Source organism: Bombina bombina, chromosome 9 (genome assembly GCF_027579735.1).
Source record: "Bombina bombina isolate aBomBom1 chromosome 9, aBomBom1.pri, whole genome shotgun sequence".
Taxonomy (NCBI): domain Eukaryota; kingdom Metazoa; phylum Chordata; class Amphibia; order Anura; family Bombinatoridae; genus Bombina; species Bombina bombina.
Window position 1 is genome coordinate 251,766,012 of NC_069507.1, and position 20,380 is coordinate 251,786,391.

The 20,380-nt window shown below is 36.8% G+C and overlaps 1 protein-coding gene across 1 annotated transcript in view; it reads right to left on the reverse strand.

The window, feature by feature from the left end:
* LOC128640533 (VPS10 domain-containing receptor SorCS1-like) overlaps positions 1–20,380 on the reverse strand; it is a 1,407,808-nt gene that overhangs the window by 302,680 nt on the left and 1,084,748 nt on the right. The window contains 5 exon segments of the mRNA XM_053693005.1: positions 596–614; positions 6,225–6,377; positions 6,865–6,870; positions 7,916–8,012; positions 8,015–8,022. Coding sequence (XP_053548980.1) covers positions 596–614; positions 6,225–6,377; positions 6,865–6,870; positions 7,916–8,012; positions 8,015–8,022 — 283 coding nt within the window.

Here is a 20,380-nt window from a genome sequence, read left to right on the forward strand (position 1 = left end):
TATTTGAAAGTGGAGATGTATCCATTTTAATGAGTGATTCTAGACATCTGCAAGTAACAAGGGATCCATGTTAAGATCTTTCTTATTCTAATTCAGAAGAGTGAAAGAGGTCAGATTGATAACAGAAACAAATTAGAAAACGTTATAAAATATTTATCAGACCTGCAATAATATCCCATATACAGTATGCACTTAAGAGATCAATCTGTAAATATGTTGTGCTGTGCATTGATATTACTATGGTTGTAACTCACCCCATACAATCTCCTACAAGCACCAATGGTGAACACAATGGAATAGTATGGAACAAGAAAGCTGCAAGCACTTTTCTCCAACATAGGTGTTCCGGTCCACGGCGTCATCCTTACTTGTGGGATATTCTCTTCCCCAACAGGAAATGGCAAAGAGCCCAGCAAAGCTGGTCACATGATCCCTCCTAGGCTCCGCCTACCCCAGTCATTCTCTTGCCGTTGTACAGGCAACATCTCCACGGAGATGGCTTAGAGTTTTTTAGTGTTTAAACTGTAGTTTTTCATTATTCATCAAGAGTTTGTTATTTTCAAATAGTGCTGGTACGTACTATTTACTCAGAAACAGAAAAGAGATGAAGAATTCTGTTTGTATGAGGAAAATGATTTTAGCAACCGTAACTAAAATCCATGGCTGTTCCACACAGGACTGTTGAGAGCAATTAACTTCAGTTGGGGGAACAGTTTGCAGTCTCTTGCTGCTTGAGGTATGACACATTCTAACAAGACGATGTAATGCTGGAAGCTGTCATTTTCCCTATGGGATCCGGTAAGCCATGTTTATTACGATTGTAAATAAGGGCTTCACAAGGGCTTATTTAAACTGTAGACCTTTTTTTGGGCTAAATCGATTGATATTAAACACTTATTTAGCCTTGAGGAATCATTTATTCTGGGTATTTTGATATAATAATATCGGCAGGCACTGTTTTAGACACCTTATTCTTTAGGGGCTTTCCCAAAGCATAGGCAGAGTCTCATTTTCGCGCCGGTGTTGCGCACTTGTTTTTGAGAGGCATGGCAAGCAGTCGCATGTGAGAGGAGCTCTGATACTTATAAAAGACTTCTGAAGGCGTCATTTGGTATCGTATTCCCCTTTGGGTTTGGTTGGGTTCTCAGCAAAGCAGATACCAGGGACTGTAAAGGGGTTTAAAGCTTAAAAACGGCTCCGGTTCCGTTATTTAAGGTCACTCCTGCCACCTGTCTGCTATCCACATCCCAGGAGTGGAAAATTGGGAAGCGGATTTTCTGAGTCGTCAGACATTGCATCCGGGGGAGTGGGAAACTCCATCCGGAAATCTTTGCCCGAGTCACTCACCTGTGGGGGCATTCCAGACATGGATCTGATGGCCTCTCGTCAGAACTTCAAGTTCCTTGCTACGGGGCCAGATCCAGGGATCCCAAGGCGGCTCTAGTGGATGCACTAGTAGCAACCTTGGACCTTCAAACTAGCTTATGTGTTCCCGCCATTTCCTCTCATCCCAGGCTGATAGCCAGGATTCAAGCAGGAGAGGGCGTCGGTGATCTTGATAGCTCCTGCGTGGCCACGCAGGACTTGGTATGCAGATCTGGTGAATATGTCATCGGCTCCACCTTGGAAGCTACCTTTGAGACGAGACCTTCTTGTTCAGGGTCCGTTCGAACATCCGAATCTGGTTTCACTCCAGCTGACTGCTTGGAGATTGAACGCTTGATTTTATCGAAGCGAGGATTCTCAGATTCTGTGATCGATACTCTTGTTCAGGCCAGAAAGCCTGTGACTAGAAAGATTTACCACAAAATTTGGAAAAAATATATCTGTTGGTGTGAATCTAAAGGATTCCCTTGGGACAAGGTTAAGATTCCTAGGATTCTATCCTTCCTTCAAGAAGGATTGGAAAAAGGATTATCTGCAAGTTCCCTGAAGGGACAGATTTCTGCCTTGTCGGTATTACTTCACAAAAAGCTGGCAGCTGTGCCAGATGTTCAACGCCTTTGTTCAGGCTCTGGTTAGAACTCAAGCCTGTTTACAAAACCTTTGACTCCTCCTTGGAGTCTCAATTTAGTTCTTTCAGTTCTTCAGGGGGTTCCGTTTGAACCCTTACATTCCGTTGATATTAAGTTATTATCTTGGAAAGTTTTGTTTTTAGTTGCGATTTCTTCTGCTAGAAGAGTCTCAGAATTATCTGCTCTGCAGTGTTCTCCTCCTTATCTGGTGTTCATGCAGATAAGGTGGTTTTTAACGTACTAAACCTGGTTTTCTTCCAAAAGTTGTTTCTAACAAAAACATTAACCAGTGAGATTATCTGTACCTTCTCTGTGTCCAAGACCAGTTTCAAAGAAGGAAACGTTTGTTGCACAATTTGGATGTTGTTCGCGCTCTAAAATTCTATTTAGATGCTACAAAGGCATTTTAGACAAACATCTTCCTTGTTTGTTGTTTATTCAGGTAAAAGGAGGAGGTCAAAAAGCAACTTCTACCTCTCTCTCTTTTTGGATTAAAAGCATCATCAGATTGGCTTACGAGACTGCCGGACGGCAGCCTCCCGAAAGAATCACAGCTCATTCCACTAGGGCTGTGGCTTCCACATGGGCCTTCAAGAACGAGGCTTCTGTTGATCAGATATGTAGGGCAGCGACTTGGTCTTCACTGCACACTTTTACCAAATTTTACAAGTTTGATACTTTTGCTTCTTCTGAGGCTATTTTTGGGAGAAAGGTTTTGCAAGCCGTGGTGCCTTCCATTTAGGTGACCTGATTTGCTCCCTCCCTTCATCCGTGTCCTAAAGCTTTGGTATTGGTTCCCACAGTAAGGATGACGCCGTGGACCGGACACACCTATGTTGGAGAAAAAAGAATTTATTTTTACCTGATAAATTTCTTTCTCAACGGTGGTGTCCCGGTCCCCACGGCCCCGCCCTGGGTTTTTTTAATCAGGTCTGATATTTTATTTTTCTTTAACTACAGTCACCACGGTACCATATGGTTTCTCCTATGCAAATATTCCTCCTTAACGTCGGTCGAATGACTGGGGTAGGCGGAGCCTAGGACGGGATCATGTGACCAGCTTTGCTGGGCCTCTTTGCCATTTCCTGTTGGGGAAGAGAATATCCCACAAGTAAGGATGACGCCGTGGACCGGACACACCGTTGGAGAAAGAAATTTATCAGGTAAACATAAATTTCGTTTTTTTGTTGCTATTTTTTCTCCAACGCCTCAGTATTTTAACAGCACTGTTGTCAGCTCAATGACTATGAAAAAGATAATACTTACTCTCCTCCTTCCTGCAAGCCACTCAGCTGTTTTATTTTTGTAGATTCATCTTCCATTACTAAATTGCAGGAGTAAGTTATTTAGAGTTAGTGAATCTCAATAATTAGTGATTGTTTGGTGAAGGGTGTAATCAGGTATAGCTCATTCTATTCCTTGACGCTGTAAGGTTATTAATGGAAATCATATTTTGAGCTACAGATAGGTAAATTGTACTATACAAAGGTGAATTTAATTAAGCATCTTTGTAGATGATTATAAACATTTAATTTAATTGAATGCACCCACTGAAAAATTGCAGGAAATAATAAAAATAAAATGTTGAGAGATGGGAGCAGAACTGTCCCTTAAAGGGACATGATACCCAAATGTTGAAACATTTGCAAGTGATGCAGCATAGCTGTAATAAAGCTAGAAACTAGAAACATATCACCTGAACATCTCTATGTAAAAAAGGAAGATATTTTACCTCAAATTTCTTAAGTATTCACACCCCACTGTAAAGAGACTTTAAGCAGCCAGTCAGGATGTTAGTCCCAGGACTTGCTAGGGAACTGTGCATCTGGAATGTGCAGACACCAGACATATTACTTTTCCCAATTTGTTTTCAGTAAATTCTATGAAATCTCATGAGATCACAGCAAAGGCAAGCTTTGCCTCAGCAACTGCTGATGCTGATTTGCTACTGTTTATTTTATTTTTCTTTCAGCTTGCAGCAATCCTAGTTATACATAAGAAAGACAAATTAAATCATCGAGAAGCAGGCGTATCAGAGGCTTGTGTAGGTTTTCACAAGGATTGTAAGAAAATCTTCATGCAAGCAAAATAATTCTAAATCAAAAATAAAACCTGACAGCTAATAATTTCCGTATTGACAGCATAACGTGTCTGACATCTGTTTTTTTATTTTACTTAAGTGATCATTAATGACATAGGTGCAATTAATACAGTCATATCATTTTAATTCATTTAACAATTAAAATGATTAAACCTTCAAACAATTCATTGTGTATAAAGTTTAAATTGTGATTTAGACTTCATTTATATTTTTTTCATTAAACAAATTAAAGATCTTGTTTTTTAAAGTGTCATGCGTTTTCCACTTTTTCATGTCATTTTTCTTGGGTGCATCTTGTTTATGTGCGTCATTCATGAATATTAATTTCTTACCCCTGTTTTCACATCCCACACCATTCTTTTTTGCTTGTTTTCTAAGAGGCTTGTGTTAGACTATACCTTGGCTCCTGATTTGCTACCCGTGTTTCCAGTTTCTGATTCTTTCTTCTTCCTACTGCTGCATATACTGATGTGTTTTTTTTACAGTTTTTAGTTCTGTTAAGTGTGTGTATAACCTCTTCTGTGATTGTCTATTCAAGGTATTTTTCCACTACTTCCAAGTACTATTTGCAGGCTGTTGCTGTTTTCAATAGTATACCAGCTCTGTGTAATGTCTGAGTGACATCTATGCAGAGAAACTCTCTATCAATCCATTGTCTCAATGATAGGGTCCATTCAGGACCGACATTAGCTTGTGATATTTAACATTTGCAAGACTTTAACATTTGGGGGGAGTCCAAATCCTGTGAAAAGCTTTGAGAAATATGTTTTATGGTTGATTAGAATGTGGGTCATGAATAATTCCTAGAAACAGAGATTTTTTTACTTTCAGCTTGTAATACGTAGGCCAGTTAGAAAGGCGTAATATTTGTTATACGGCGCACCCACTTGTAATCTAGCCCAAAATGTTTTAAATTCATTTTAGTTTATAGTTATTTTGTATTATTTATGACATTTAATTTCTGAAAATGTTTGTCAATGTTTTTCCTAAATATCCTAAATTATTTGAATAGGAATAATGATAGTAATGTTGAATGCAATTTACATATATTAAGTAATTAAAATAGCCCAAATGACCAAAGTGGGTTTTACAAAACACAGCAAAGCAAAATGATGAACTTGCAAAATCAAGACAAAATATTAATTCATACAATTTTAAATGCAAAAAAATAATTGGCTCAATACAGTAATACTTTTTTAAAGGTGAAACATAAATAACAAAATATTTTCAACAGTTTGCTAAAGTTCACTTGTATTGTTCTGGGTAGCTTTGACATTTATATTCTTGGCCAAATACATGTATTAGAATATTCTACAAAGGACATGAAAATCCTACTTTTCTAGAGGTTAATTCCCTGACTCCCTCTAGTCCATGAGTGCTGCCATGTTGAAATCTAGTTTTCACTACAAACCATGCTGATGTGTTTGCACATGAGCAGTAACTCTTCTTCAGATACCTGCAGTGTAACCTAAGTTCCATAAGGACAGCAGCCATGATTAGAGGGAAGTGCATGATACCTATATAGTGTTTAAGTGTCCTTTATGACAGTAATACAGAATAAATGGTTAAAGGGCCATTAAACCCAAATTTTTTCTTTCATGATTTAGAAAGAGATGCAATTTTAAACAACTTTCTAATTTACTTCTATTATCTAATTTGCTTCATTCTCTTGATATTCTTTGCTGAAAAGCATATCTTGATAGGTTTAGAAAGTGCAGATTGGTGGCTGCACACAGATGCTTCCTGATTGCCTCACCCCATGTGCATTGCTATTTCTTAAACAAAGGATATCTAAAGAACGAAGCCTAATTAGATAACAGAAGAAAAATTGGAATTTTGTTTAAAATTGTATTCTCTATCTGCATATGAAAGAAAAAAATTGGGTTTAATGTTCCTTTAAATAGAACACCTACACAATTAGGTTAATTTGATTACTGATTAGACAAAACTCTCAGTTAAAAGTGTTAGCACTGGAGCAAGGGATTTTGGGTAATGGTATGTAACTGAGTCTCACAATATTTTTTAAGATCTGTTAAAGACAGACTCCCTCGTGTTAGTGCGATACACATTTCTATGTATAAATCGCATACCTCTTCTAACTGAAGCACAAAGTGACATTATGCCCCTGTTCAGCTGTTAGCTTTCCATCTAGTGTGGTGATACGAAGTCCTCTGGGAGCTTTTCCGGGGCATTGTTGTGGTTTAGCAGTGTACTGCTCTCGCACACCATCCGTGCAATTGTTTGACACAACTTTTCTGTACCTGTAAAAACATCATACATTTAGGAAATCCTAGACAAATGCTACATTAAAGAAACATGGAAGACAAAAATAATAGTTTTCGGATTTCAGAACAAGCTTTTCAGTTTACTTTTTAAGGTTTTCCTCTCTTTTCTCCTTCGTTCCATAGGAGTATTCTGAGGTAGACTTAGGAGTAGTGCACGTGTCTTGAACATTGCATGTATAGCATTACTCTTGAGCCTACTGCAGTATACAGCAGGATAAAAAGAGCTAATTATCAGCAAAAGGAACCAAGACAAAGAAGTTCATAATAAAAGCAATGTATTTTTTTAACTGTTTCCTCTATATAAATTGTGCAACTTTAATTTTGACTTCTGTGTCCTTTTAAACCCTGAATGTCTCTTTTGTGATTCAGATAGAAAATACAATTTTAAACAACTTTCCAATTTACTTCTATTATCAAATGTGCTTCATTCTTTTTGTATCCTTTATTGACAAGCAGCAACTACTGGGAGCTAGCTGGACACATCATGTGAGCCAATAACAAGAGGCATATATATAATATATAATTTGCTGCTTCTGAGACTACCTAGGAATAATGTTCAACAAATGATACCAAGAGAATGAAACAAATTAGATAAGAATCAATATAATTAAGTTGCTAAAATTGCATGTTTTGTCTGAATTACAATTTTTTTATTGTTGTTTATGTGCCTTTAAGTATAGCATAAATACAGCACAATGATTTAACAAAACAAAATGGTAATTGAAATCCACATTAAATATGTCATTTTTATGTATGTTTCATATCAAATTAAATTCTAATTTCCCTGCTTTGCAATTCTGTGATTATATTGAAATGATATTGTTTTCATAGCTGACAGCTGGTTATTTTTTTATAGTCATTTGCAATTGAATAGAGATTTCTGTGTCTTGGTTACTTTTATTATCTCCCAGGAGATCATAGTAAGAGAGAACGTCATACACAAGAATATTAGTTTTAAACATTTGGTTATCTTTAAATCCTTTTTTCCCCCCATTTGAATAAATATATGTAAACCTATCCTCTCAAATTGCCCTATCAAATTATTGTATTAAAATAATTTAGATACGCTTTAAAATTATTGGCATCATGTACAAGTTTTTGGACTTATATAATTCTGCATTAATATATATGATAAGCAGACAAACTCAATTTCGACCTTGCATACTAATGATGTAATGTTGTCCACGATACGCATACATTTTATTCAATGTAATTGAGTATTGATATATGGCAAACGCATGCTTCTGACCGCCAAAGAAAGATTGAATTTATTTAATATAATTTATTCCAATTTCAATAAACATGTTCACGTTAACTGAATAATGTACAGTATGTTTAGTATTTCATATCTGTCCTATACAATATAAAATATCATCAATGTTTTAACCAATAAGTGGCTCAGGATGGACTCAATGGAGAGATTTTGTTTTATCTAAAGTGATAACTCAAACCCAATGAATGATTTAAGAATAAATATGTAATTGTGTTTTATTTTTAGTGTACTTACCCGGTGCCTATTGAGATAGCTCTGCCCAAGACTGCAGTCCTTTGATAATGAAGATGGATTGTACCAAAATGCAGGTAAACATTGCCCATTGCTGTGACGTATCAACCGTAATCACTGTGGTCAGATAAAAAAATAAGACACTTTTATGTATCAAGTCAAAAAGAGTCAACGTGGAGTGCAAATATGGAATTTGAAGGGGACAGTGTACTGTATTTTTTCTGCCCTTTAATCTGTTCCAATTATCTATTTTTTATGCTGCAGCATATTAAATGAATAACTAAAAGATCCTTAACCTTTATTTTTTCATTTGGAGAGCTGATTTTACTTGTATCTCCACTTGCACTAAAAAAATGTCAGTACTTAAGTGCTTGCTATAGAAATGTTATGTAAACAAGAAGTTTTACATGAAATAATGCTCCCTATTTTGTGGGGGTGGATGGCACAGAAGTACTATAATGTTCATTTTCCTTTGTTTTCTCTGAGTATTCATCTTAGAGCAAACAGTGAGAAATATGAGGATTGTGTGTAAATAATTAGACTGATAATATAATATAAGTCTGTGCTCTCTACAAGTTCAGCCCATTAATTAACAATTAGCAGACACATCCATTTCATATACAAAAATAAACTGAAAGGAACAATTCCCATACATTTTAAACTCTGCAGCTGATAAAATAAGTCATTGGAAGTACATTAAGGGAAAACCAAAATTACAGTGCTCTGTCCCTTTAAATCCGTTAAGGTTATTTAAAAAGGGGAGAGAATACCAAATACTTCAAGTAAAATTCAATGTGTGTGCGTCACCAGTATCTACAGATATTGCAGGATCATTTGTAAAAGCTTTAAACACACGAACAAGAAAAGAGGCAGATGTGCCATTTATTGTCAAGGAAAAAAGTAAAACATGAATCTTGCGCTTGTTGTCGATAGATATCAGTTTCTAAACGTATTATTATATATGTGTTTTCCAGTGATCAGAATCCATTAAAACATCTAACCCTCAAAATTGTTACCTCCCAAGAAACACACCAAATTGTTATCTGTATCGATAATATTCGGTTTTCATTGCCCACAAATGAAATGTACTGGGTTAATAAATAACAAAATTGTGATTTGATGGGTTTAGCGATTATATTGCAGGTTCCAGGTTCTGTAGGTTGGATTGATCCCTTTTTATAGTGTGTAGTGATGCTAATGGGGGATGTGTGTAATTAGCCTGTTATATTCAAAAGCCATAAACTTATGTGTCTGTGTTTATACTTGATTTTTATTAATGTGAAAGTTCTTATTATTACTCCTTTTTAAACTGTAAATGGTTAAGAAACTAGTGATGTTGCTTCCTAATCTCATCCTATATGGCGGGGTAATGTCAGTGTGATTTCTGTGCCCACACGCAAAAACAATGTTTTAGTCAAAGCATTTTGGGGTATTTGGTAATAAGTAGAAAAGTTTTCACTGCAGGTATTTTAAGTCCTTTTAGATGGTAAATTAAATAAGTAAAAATAGTCCTGTAATTGTGTTGTTTACTATTTTGTCCTGTACATGTGTTGTTTAGTATTTAGTCCTATACATGTGTTGTTTAGTATTTAGTCCTGTAAATATGTTTAGTATTTAGTCCTGTAAATGTGTTTAGTATTTAGTCCTATAAATATGTTGTTTAGTATTAGTACTGTAAATATGTTGTTTAGTATTTAGTCCTGTAAATGTGCTGTTTAGTATTTAGTCCTGTAAATGTGTTTAGTATTTAGTCCTATAAATATGTTGTTTAGTATTAGTACTGTAAATATGTTGTTTAGTATTTAGTCCTGTAAATGTGCTGTTTAGTATTTAGTCCTGTACATGTGTTTAGTATTTAATACTGTAAATGTGTTGTTTAGTATTTAGTCCTGTACATGTGTTGTACAGTATAGTATTTAGTCCTGTAAATGTGTTTAGTATTTAGTCCTGTAAATGTGTTGTTTAGTATTTATTTCTATAAATATGTTCTTTAGCATTTAGTCCTGAAAATGTGTTGTTTATTATTTAGTCCTGTAAATGCATGGTTTAGTATTTAGTCCTGTAAATGTGTTGTTTAGTATTTAGTCCTATAAATGTGTTTAGTATTTAGTCCTGTAAATATGTTGTTTAGTATTTAATCCTGTAAATGTGTTGTTTAGTCCTGTAAATATGTTGTTTAGTATTTAGTCCTGTAAATCTTTGGTTTAGTATTTAGTGCTGTAATTGTGTTGTTTAGTATTTAGTCCTGTAAATGTGTGGTTTAGTATTCAGTCCTTTAAATGTGTTGTTTAGTATTTAGTCCTGTAAATATGTTGTTTAGTATTTAGTCCTATAATTGTGTTGTTTAGTATTTAGTCCTGTAATTGTGTGATTTAGTATTTAGTCCTGTAAATGTGTGGTTTAGTAATTAGTCCTGTAAATGTGTTTAGAATTTAGTCCTGTAAATATGTTGTTTAGTATTTAATCTTGTAAATGTGTGGTTTAGTATTTAGTCCTGTAATTGTGTTGTTTAGTATTTAGTCCTGTAAATGTGTTGTTTAGTATTTAGTCCTGTAAATGTGTTTAGTATTTAGTCCTGTAAATGTGTTGTTTAGTATTTAGTCCTGTAAATATGTTGTTTAGTATTTAGTCCTGTAAATGTGTTTAGTATTTAGTCCTGTAAATATGTTGTTTAGTATTTAGTCCTGTAAATATGTTGTTTAGTATTTAGTCCTGTAAATGTGTTGTTTAGTATTTAGTCCTGTAAATATGTTGTTTAGTATTTAGTCCTGTAAATATGTTGTTTAGTATTTAGTCCTGTAATTATGTTTAGTATTTAGTCCTGTAAATGTGTTGTTTAGTATTTAGTCCTGTAAATGTGTGGTTTAGTATTTAGTCCTGTAATTGTGTTGTTTAGTATTTAGTCCTGTAAATGTGTGGTTTAGTATTTAGTCCTGTAAATGTGTTTAGTATTTAGTCCTGTAAATGTGTTGTTTAGTATTTAATCTTGTAAATGTGTGGTTTAGTATTTAGTCCTGTAATTGTGTTGTTTAGTATTTAGTCCTGTAAATGTGTGGTTTAGTATGTAGTCCTGTAAATATGTTGTTTAGTATTTAGTCCTGTAAATGTGTTGTTTAGTATTTAGTCCTGTAAATATGTTGTTTAGTATTTAGTCCTGTAAATGTGTTGTTTAGTATTTAGTCCTTTAAATATGTTGTTTAGTATTTAGTCCTGTAAATATGTTGTTTAGTATTTAGTCCTGTAATTATGTTTAGTATTTAGTCCTGTAAATGTGTTGTTTAGTATTTAGTCCTGTAATTGTGTTGTTTAGTATGTAGTCCTGTAAATGTGTTGTTTAGTATTTAGTCCTGTAAATGTGTTGTTTAGTATTTAGTCCTGTAAATATGTTGTTTAGTATTTAGTATTGTAAATATGTTGTTTAGTATTTAGTCCTGTAAATGTGTTGTTTAGTATTTAGTATTGTAAATATGTTTAGTATTTAGTCCTGTAAATGTGCTGTTTAGTATTTAGTACTGTAAATGTGCTGTTTGGTATTTAGTCCTGTAAATGTGTTGTTTGGTATTTAGTCCTGTAAATGTGTTGTTTAGTATTTAGTCCTGTAAATGTGTTGTTTAGTATTTAGTCCTGTAAATGTGTTGTTTAGTATTCAGTCCTGTAAATATATTTAGTATTTAGTCCTGTAAATGTGTTGTTTAGTATTTATTTATATAAATATGTTGTTTAGTATTTTTTTCTTTAAATATGTTGTTTAGTATTTAGTCCTGTAAATGTGTTTAGTATTTATTTCTATAAATATGTTGTTTAGTATTTAGTCCTGTAAAGGTGTTGTTTAGTATTTAGTCCTGTAAATATGTTGTTTAGTATTTAGTCCTGTAACTGTGTTGTTTAGTATTTAGTCCTGTAACTGTGTTGTTTAGTATTTAGTCCTGTAAATATGTTGTTTAGTATTTAGTCCTGTAACTGTGTTGTTTAGTATTTAGTCCTGTAAATGTGTTGTTTAGTATTTTTTTCTATAAATATGTTGTTTTGTATTTAGTCCTATAAAAGTGCTGTTTAAATATCAGGACAAGACTGTAAAATGTTAAGTATAGTACCATTTTCAATGATAATGTAAAAGTGCTGCAGATAAAAAGGATTAAAAAAATGGTTGTGATTGCGTCCCTGAAAACGTCAGTCACCATTAGCATGCAGATTATTATCAAACAATAGACTGATTAACCCCTATACAGGTAGAATACCCTTTATCCAAACTGCTTGGGACTAGGAAACATTTGGATTTAGGAAGAATTTGGATTTTGGAATATTTGCATCTGTAAAATGGGACAGTTTAAAGAGAGAATGGAACCAAATGTAAACAACAATATCTTATGTAATTTAGGCAATATTTACATGTCATTATACAGCTAAAGGCACTTTTATATCATGCTTACTACATTTGTATACATAGTACCCACAGAACGAGAGTGCAGAAAGGTAATAGTTGTTTTTAACAAATATAGACTACTAGTCCGTTCACACGGGCCATTTTTTGCAGGGTACAGCAGTCCCACCCCTTGCGCTCTCTCCCTGCCCCTCTCTTTTGCCCTCTCTCTCCCCCCTCTTTTGCACTCCCCCCCCCTCTTTTGCACTCTCTCTCTCCCCTCTCTTTTGAGCTCTCTCTCTTCCCCCTCTCTTTTGCGCTCTCTCTCCCCCTCTATTTTGCGCTCTCTCTCTCCCCTCTTTTGCGCTCTCTCCCCCCCTCTTTTGCGCTCTCTCTATCCCCCCTCTTTTGCGCTCTCTCTATCCCCCCTCTTTTGCGCTCTCTCTCTCCCCCCCTCTTTTGTGCTCTCTCTCTCCCCCTCTTTTGCGCTTTCTCTCTCCCCCCCTCTTTCGCGCTCTCATCCCCCCCTTTTGCGCTCTCTCCCCCCTCTTTTTTGCGCTCTCTCTCCCCCTCTCTTTTGTGCTCTCTCTCTCAACCCTCTCTTTTGTGCTCTCTCTCACCCCTCTCTTTTGCACTCTCTCTCCCTCCTCTCTTTTGCGCTCTCTCCCCTGTCTCTCTCCCCCCTCTCTCTCTCCCCTCTATCTCTCTCTGTCCCCTCTATCTCTCTCTCTCTCTCCCCTCTATCTCTCTCTCTAACCCCCTCTATCCCTCTCTCTCTCTGTCCCCTCTCTCTCTCTCCCCCCCTCTCTCCCTCTCTCTCTCTCTGTCCCCTCTCTCTCTCTCCCCTCTCTCTCTCTCTCTCTCTCTCTCTCTCCCCCCCCTCTCTCTCTCCCCCCCTCTCTCTCTCTCCCCCCCTCTCTCTCTCCCCCCCTCTCTCCCTATCTCTCTCCCCCCTCTCTCTCTCCCTATCTCCCCCCTCTCTCTCACCCTCCCCAGGCTCTCTCTCTCTCCCTCCCCTCTCTCTCTCCCTCCCTCCCCTCTCTCTCTCTCCCCTCTGTCTCTCTCTCCCTCCTCTCTCTCACTCCCCCTCCCCTCTCTCTCTCCCTCCCCCTCCCCTCTCTCACTCCCCTCTCTCACTCGCTCCCCTCTCTCTCTCCCCCTCCCCTCTCTCTCTCCCTCCCCCTCCCCTCTCTTCCCCTCTCCTCCCCTCTCTCTCTCCCTGCCCTCTCTCTCTCCCTCCCCTCTCTCTCTCTCTCTCTCCCTTCTCTCTCTCACTCCCCCTCTCTCTCTCCCTCCCCCTCTCTCTCTCCCTCCCCTCTCTCTCTCCTCCCACTCTCTCTCTCTTCCCCCATCTCTTTCTCCCCCCCCCCTCTCTTTTGATCTCTCTGTCCCCTTTCTTTTGCTCTCCCTCCCCCCTCTCTTTTGCGCTCTCTCTCCCCCCTCTCTTTTGCTCCCTCTCTTGTGCTCTCTTTATCTCCCCTCTTGATCTCTCTCTCCCCTCTTGATCTCTCTCTCACCTTTCTTATCTTTTCCCTACCACCTCTCTCCCCTCTTTTGAGCTGTTTTGAGCTCTCAGACTGCACAGCCTTTCACGGCCCGTCTGGCCCCGCCCCTTCACGCTCGGCGTCGCCCCATCACGGCTCTCGCGCTCGGCCATGCCCACTTCTGTTCGCACTGCAGAGCAGAGACTTAGCGACTCTCAAAGGCCAGGTGTGTTTGTCCTCGTGCTGTGCTGTCTACTGCGCATATGAAATGAGGATAATCCAGCACCGGCTTCAAACCCCAAGATAGAGGGTACTCCTTTGGAGTGACTGCCACACTCCCAGCAATAGAGTATAAAAAAGAAAAATAAGGGTAACTCCTCTTGTAAAAATCCCAAAATATTTTTATTAGACAGGATCAGACACAGAACACTACAACGTTTCGGGGTCAGTACCCCTTCGTCATGTGATAACAAACATACACACCACACCTGTTTAAATAGGCTGGGCCAGGTAATTGTTTCATCATATTAACTCTTTCAATTCTTTGTAATAACAATGGCCCATTAGTATTAATGCTATACTGACCCCTACTGGTCAAGGGTGGCGTGACATGCAAAATTAAAATAAACCTGAAATATAAGGAAGCCTCAAGAAAATATTTACACGTTTACATTATTCAATTAAACTAATGTACAGACATAAAAGAAATTGCAACATGTTATAAAATGTTTCACATTATATTTCATTCTGCAAAGCTGGAGAAGATCAATAACTTCCAAAATCAAAATTGGATTGAATCAAATAACAAAAAAGGGGGACTGTCCCTTTTATTTTTTAAAGGTAGAAACACTATCTCAAATCAAAAAGATGTCTATATATAAAGAGGAACAGAGAGTAATAACTCATTGAACCTCAAAAGGACTGTCCCTTTAAATTGCTAAAAATGGCTCTATCTTAAATAAAAGGATGTCTATATATAAAGAGGAGCAGAGAGTGAAAACTCATTGAACCTCAAGATGAAGAGTTTTTGGCATATAAATATACATGCTATACATCCTATACATCCATGTAAAGAGGGTCAAGCAGGGCATCAATAGAAAATAGACCAGTCAATTTCACGGTTCATTCCCTTCGGTTCCAAGGTATCCAACTTAAAAATCCAATAGGATTCCCGTTGTTTCAGTAACAGAGACCTGTTACCGCCCAGTCTTGGAGTCTTAACGTGGTCGATAACTTGGAAGCGAAGTTGGCTCACATGATGCCCAGCTTGTAAAAAGTGATATGCTACTGGGGCAGTTTATACCTTGCACCTGATATTACTTTTATGCTCCGTGATACGGTCCCCTACCCATCTAGTGGACTCGCCCACATAGGCGCGCCCACACGGACACTTTATCAGATAGATTACAAAGTTAGTGTTGCAGGTATAATATTCCTTGAATTTGAATTTATACCCGGTTTGAAGATGTACAAAATGTGGACTTTTGATTATGGAGCTACAGTTAATACAGCTCAAACAGGGAAAACAGCCCAAATTCTTTTTAGTGATGTAACCTTGTTGGGGTGATCTGCCAGCGCCCACATCAGCTTTAACAAGTGAATCTTTCAGATTTTTATTCTGTTTGTATGCTGGCATTGGGCAATGGCAGAACTCCTCAACATTGGGTATACAGTTTTGTAGAATTGACCAGTTTTTGCGAATTATTCGAGTGATTTGCTGACTTTGTCTGCAATAGCTAGAGACAAAAACCAATCTCTTTTCCTTATCATGATGAGGTTTGGTTTTAAATAGCGTGTCTCTATCAATTGCAGCCACTGTCTGTATAGTGTCATGTACCAATTTCGTGGGATAGCCTCTTTGAATAAATTTATCCCCCATCTCAGATAGTCTAATCATGGATTTATCAGGATCATCTACAATCCTTTTGACACGAAGCATTTGGCTTCGTGGAAGTGATTTTACAAGGGGTAATGGATGAGCACTGTCATAATGAAGAAGGCTATTTCTGTCAGTTTCTTTTCTAAATATGTCAGTTGTGAAACCCATACCTTGTTTGGTCACAGTGACATCTAAGAAGTCAATACTAAATTCACTCCACACAAGTTTAAACTGTATATTGTTAGTAGAAAGATTTAAATCAGTTACAAATGATTCCAGGGCCCCAACGTCACCCAGCCAAAGCCCAAAAATATCATCAATGTAGCGCCACCAAGTGGCGCCACACCGACGGTACTCTGGGTGTTCAAAAACAAATTTCTCCTCAAAAAGATTCATAAAAATGTTGGCATAATTGGGGGCGACATTGGAGCCCATGGCAGTACCCTGTTGTTGCATGTAAAACTGACCCTCAAATAGGAAGTAGTTGTTGTACAAGATAATCTCCAGCAATTGCAGAATGAAAGAAATCTCAGGGATAGAGTATAGACCACTTGAGTGTAAGGCACTGCTTACAGCTCCGACCCCACCAGCATGTGATATAGATGTATAAAGGCTGGTGACGTCAAGGCTGAAGAGTATCGCCTTGTCTGTGGGTAATGTGAGATCATGAATTTTAGCCAGAAAGTCATTGGTATCCTTTAAAAAAGTGCATGACTGCTCCACCATTGGTCTCAAAATTTTATCAAGATAAATAGCTATATTAGAAAAAATTGAATTGGTACCTGCCACAATGGGGCGACCAGGTGGAGCAGTCATGGACTTATGGATCTTGGGGAGGATATACATCACAGGAGTGACAGGGTCCTTTACCTGTAAAAACTGATCTCTTTATATATAGACATCCTTTTATTTAAGATAGAGCCATTTTTAGCAATTTAAAGGGACAGTCCTTTTGAGGTTCAATGAGTTATTACTCTCTGTTCCTCTTTATATATAAACATCTTTTTGATTTGAGATAGTGTTTCTACCTTTAAAAAATAAAAGGGACAGTCCCCCTTTTTTGTTATTTGATTCAATCCAATTTTGATTTTGGAAGTTATTGATCTTCTCCAGCTTTGCAGAATGAAATATAATGTGAAACATACATTTTATAACATGTTGCAATTTCTTTTATGTCTGTACATTAGTTTAATTGAATAATGTAAACGTGTAAATATTTTCTTGAGGCTTCCTTATATTTCAGGTTTATTTTAATTTTGCATGTCACGCCACCCTTGACCAGTAGGGGTCAGTATAGCATTAATACTAATGGGCCATTGTTATTACAAAGAATTGAAAGAGTTAATATGATGAAACAATTACCTGGCCCAGCCTATTTAAACAGGTGTGGTGTGTATGTTTGTTATCACATGACTAAGGGGTACTGACCCCGAAACGTTGTGGTGTTCTGTGTCTGATCCTGTCTAATAAAAATATTTTGGGATTTTTACAAGAGGAGTTACCCTTATTTTTCTTTTTTTTACTGTCTACTGCGCATGACAGCTTTGGACAAACACACTTGGCCTTTTATTATATAGGATTATTTGAACACCAAAAAAACAAAAACAAAGATACAGGCAGAAAAGATAGTGACAGGCGGGGACTTATAGTAATTTTTGTTAAGTTTATTTTAAAAAAAATATTAAAAAGACAGTATATTCAAAATTAAACTTTTCGTGATTCATATAGGGCATGTAATTTGAAACAACTTTCCAATACACTTTTATCATCAAATTTGCTTTGTTATCTTGGTATTATTTGTTGAAAGCTAAACCTAACTAGGCTCATATGCAAATGTCTAAGCCCTTGAAGGCCTCCTCTTATCTCAGTGCATTTTTACAGTTTTTCACAGCTGTGCAGTGCTAGTTAATGTGGGACATATATATAACATTGTGCTCACGCCCGTAGAGTCACCACTGATTTCCTAAAACGCAAGTCTGTCAAAAGAACTGAGATAAGGGGGCAGTCTGCAGAAGCTTAGAACAAGGTAATCACAGAGGTAAAAATTATACTAATATAACCGTGTTGGTTATGTAAAACTGGGGAATGGATAATAAGGGGATTATCTATCATTTTAAACAATAAACATTTTGGAGTAGACTGTCGCTTTATTTAAAAAGTTAGAATGTTGGAGTTCTGGATTTGGGGATTTGTACCTGTATTTGTAAAAGAGAATTGCAGAGTACCATGTTTTATTAACACACAGTCAAAAAAATCCTTTTTATTTCATTCCCACAATGAAAGCAGCAGCAAGCACTGCTTTATATTGTATGATGTTAAAGCAATAAAAGAAATCCAGTGACTGCTGCTGCTTTCATTGTGGGAATTAAATAAAAATGATATTTTTACTGTGTGTGTAATTATGAACCTTTCACAACTCATCTTGCTCCATGAAGAGGAAATGTTAAATGACAAGTAAGCTTGTGATCTCCAGTTAACAGGTTGATGAAAATACAGAATCAGGCAAAAAAGAAATAAAGGGAAAAACAATAAGCTAAATATACTGTATGTGACATGTAAAGGGGTTATGACTTGGAAGGAAGTGCTCTCATCTTGTAAAATTGACATTATTTTTTATGTAAGCTGAACATATATTAGCAATTAAGCTCTGCATCAGTAAATATATATTCATACAATTTAGGGCTAGATTACAAGTGGAGCACAAAATATCGCTTTCACAAGAACACAAATTTGCACTGGTATTACAAGTTATTATTACAAGTTCTAAGTGCAGCAGAAACCACCCCCACACACATACACACACACACACACACACACATATATACACACATATATACACACATACATACACACAAAAAACACTCACACACATATATACATACATACACACATACACATATACACACACACACACATACACACAAAAAAACACTCACACACATATACACATACATATATACACACATACACATATACACACACACACACACACACACACACATACATACACACAAAAAACACTCACACACATATATATATATATATATATATACATACATACACACACATATACATACACACATACAAACATATATACATACACACATACACATATACACATACACACATACACACACACTCACACACGTATACACATACATACACACATACACATATACACACATACAAACATATATACATACACACATACACACAAAAAACTCACACACATATACACATATAAACACACATACAAACATATATACATACACACATACATATATACACACATACACACATATATACATACACACACACATACATACACATACATATACACATATACACACATACACACACACACACATACATACACAAACACTCACCCACATACACACATATATACAAACACATAAACACACACAAACACTCACATGCATGCACACACAAACACTCACACACACACATACACACACTAAATTCTAATTAAACATTTTGGGCTCGATTACGAGTGGAGCTCCAATTATCTCTCCTGCTCACGGGCTAACTGTGCTTGACTTTGGCTTTTTGAAAACTGCATGTATTACAAGTTAAAAGTAAAAAGTTTTTGCTCACATGCTAACCCGATGCACACAGAAAGCAGAAGTTACAATATTGCAACTGTGTTATGTGTTCTTCCATAGACTTCAATGCAGCACAAAAAAGTGTGTGTGTGTGTGGGGGGGACACCCTACTCACGCACAACAAACCCAATCACATTCTCTCAATTGCGCCAACACAACATGAAAATATTAATATTTCACATTTCAGTGTTCTTCACATAGAAAAATATGATATATATATATATATACACACACTTTTGTTGATATTCAAAATCTGCAAAGGCAGCTCAAGCTTAAAGAACAATTTAGGGATAGCACAATAATGATACCCTCTGTATTTAAAAAGCCATCAGAGTTTGACCACACTAATACACATCCGTCAATAAAGAGTTTTACACAAATGCTGTGTCATGATGTGAAAAATACACAACCCTATGCTACTTTTCCAAATTTGAACAAAGCTAAGCGATTGGCTATAAAGAATTTAAGTAATGACAACAGCATAATCATCTGCCCGGCGGACATAGGGGGATCAATTGTTATACAGGATTATGCAGCCTATAGAACTGAGGCTTTAAGGCATTTAGCAGATACCACGGTATATATAAAATTAAAAGGAAATCCCACAGTGACCTTTAAGAGGAATATTTATGAGTATCTGAATAGGGGTTATGAATCAGGATTGCTATACGAATAAGAGGTCAATTTTTTAACAACTGACCATCCTAAAACCCCTATACTGTATTTGCTGTCTAAAGTGCACTAGACCCTCAAGGATCCTCCTGGCAGTCCCATAGTGTCTGCCAGAGATTCTTTATTGTCTAGCCTAGCTATGTATATAGATTTTCACTTGCAGCCAGTGGTGAAGGGTACCCTAGCGTATTTACAGGATTCACACAGTTTAATTACAACGTTGAGGGGATATGATGGACTACTGGCCAGTGATGTCCTGGTCACCATGGACGTGGACAGCCTATACACCGCCATCCCTCATGAGGGGGTGTTGCTGCTATCAGGTCCATGGTGACTGGGAACCCTCTATATGAGGGATCCCCTATTTAATTTCTCTATGAACTGCTAACTTTATGTCTTGAAAAGAACTTCTTTAGGTTCGAGAAGGATTATAATTTACAGATCTCTGGGACGGCCA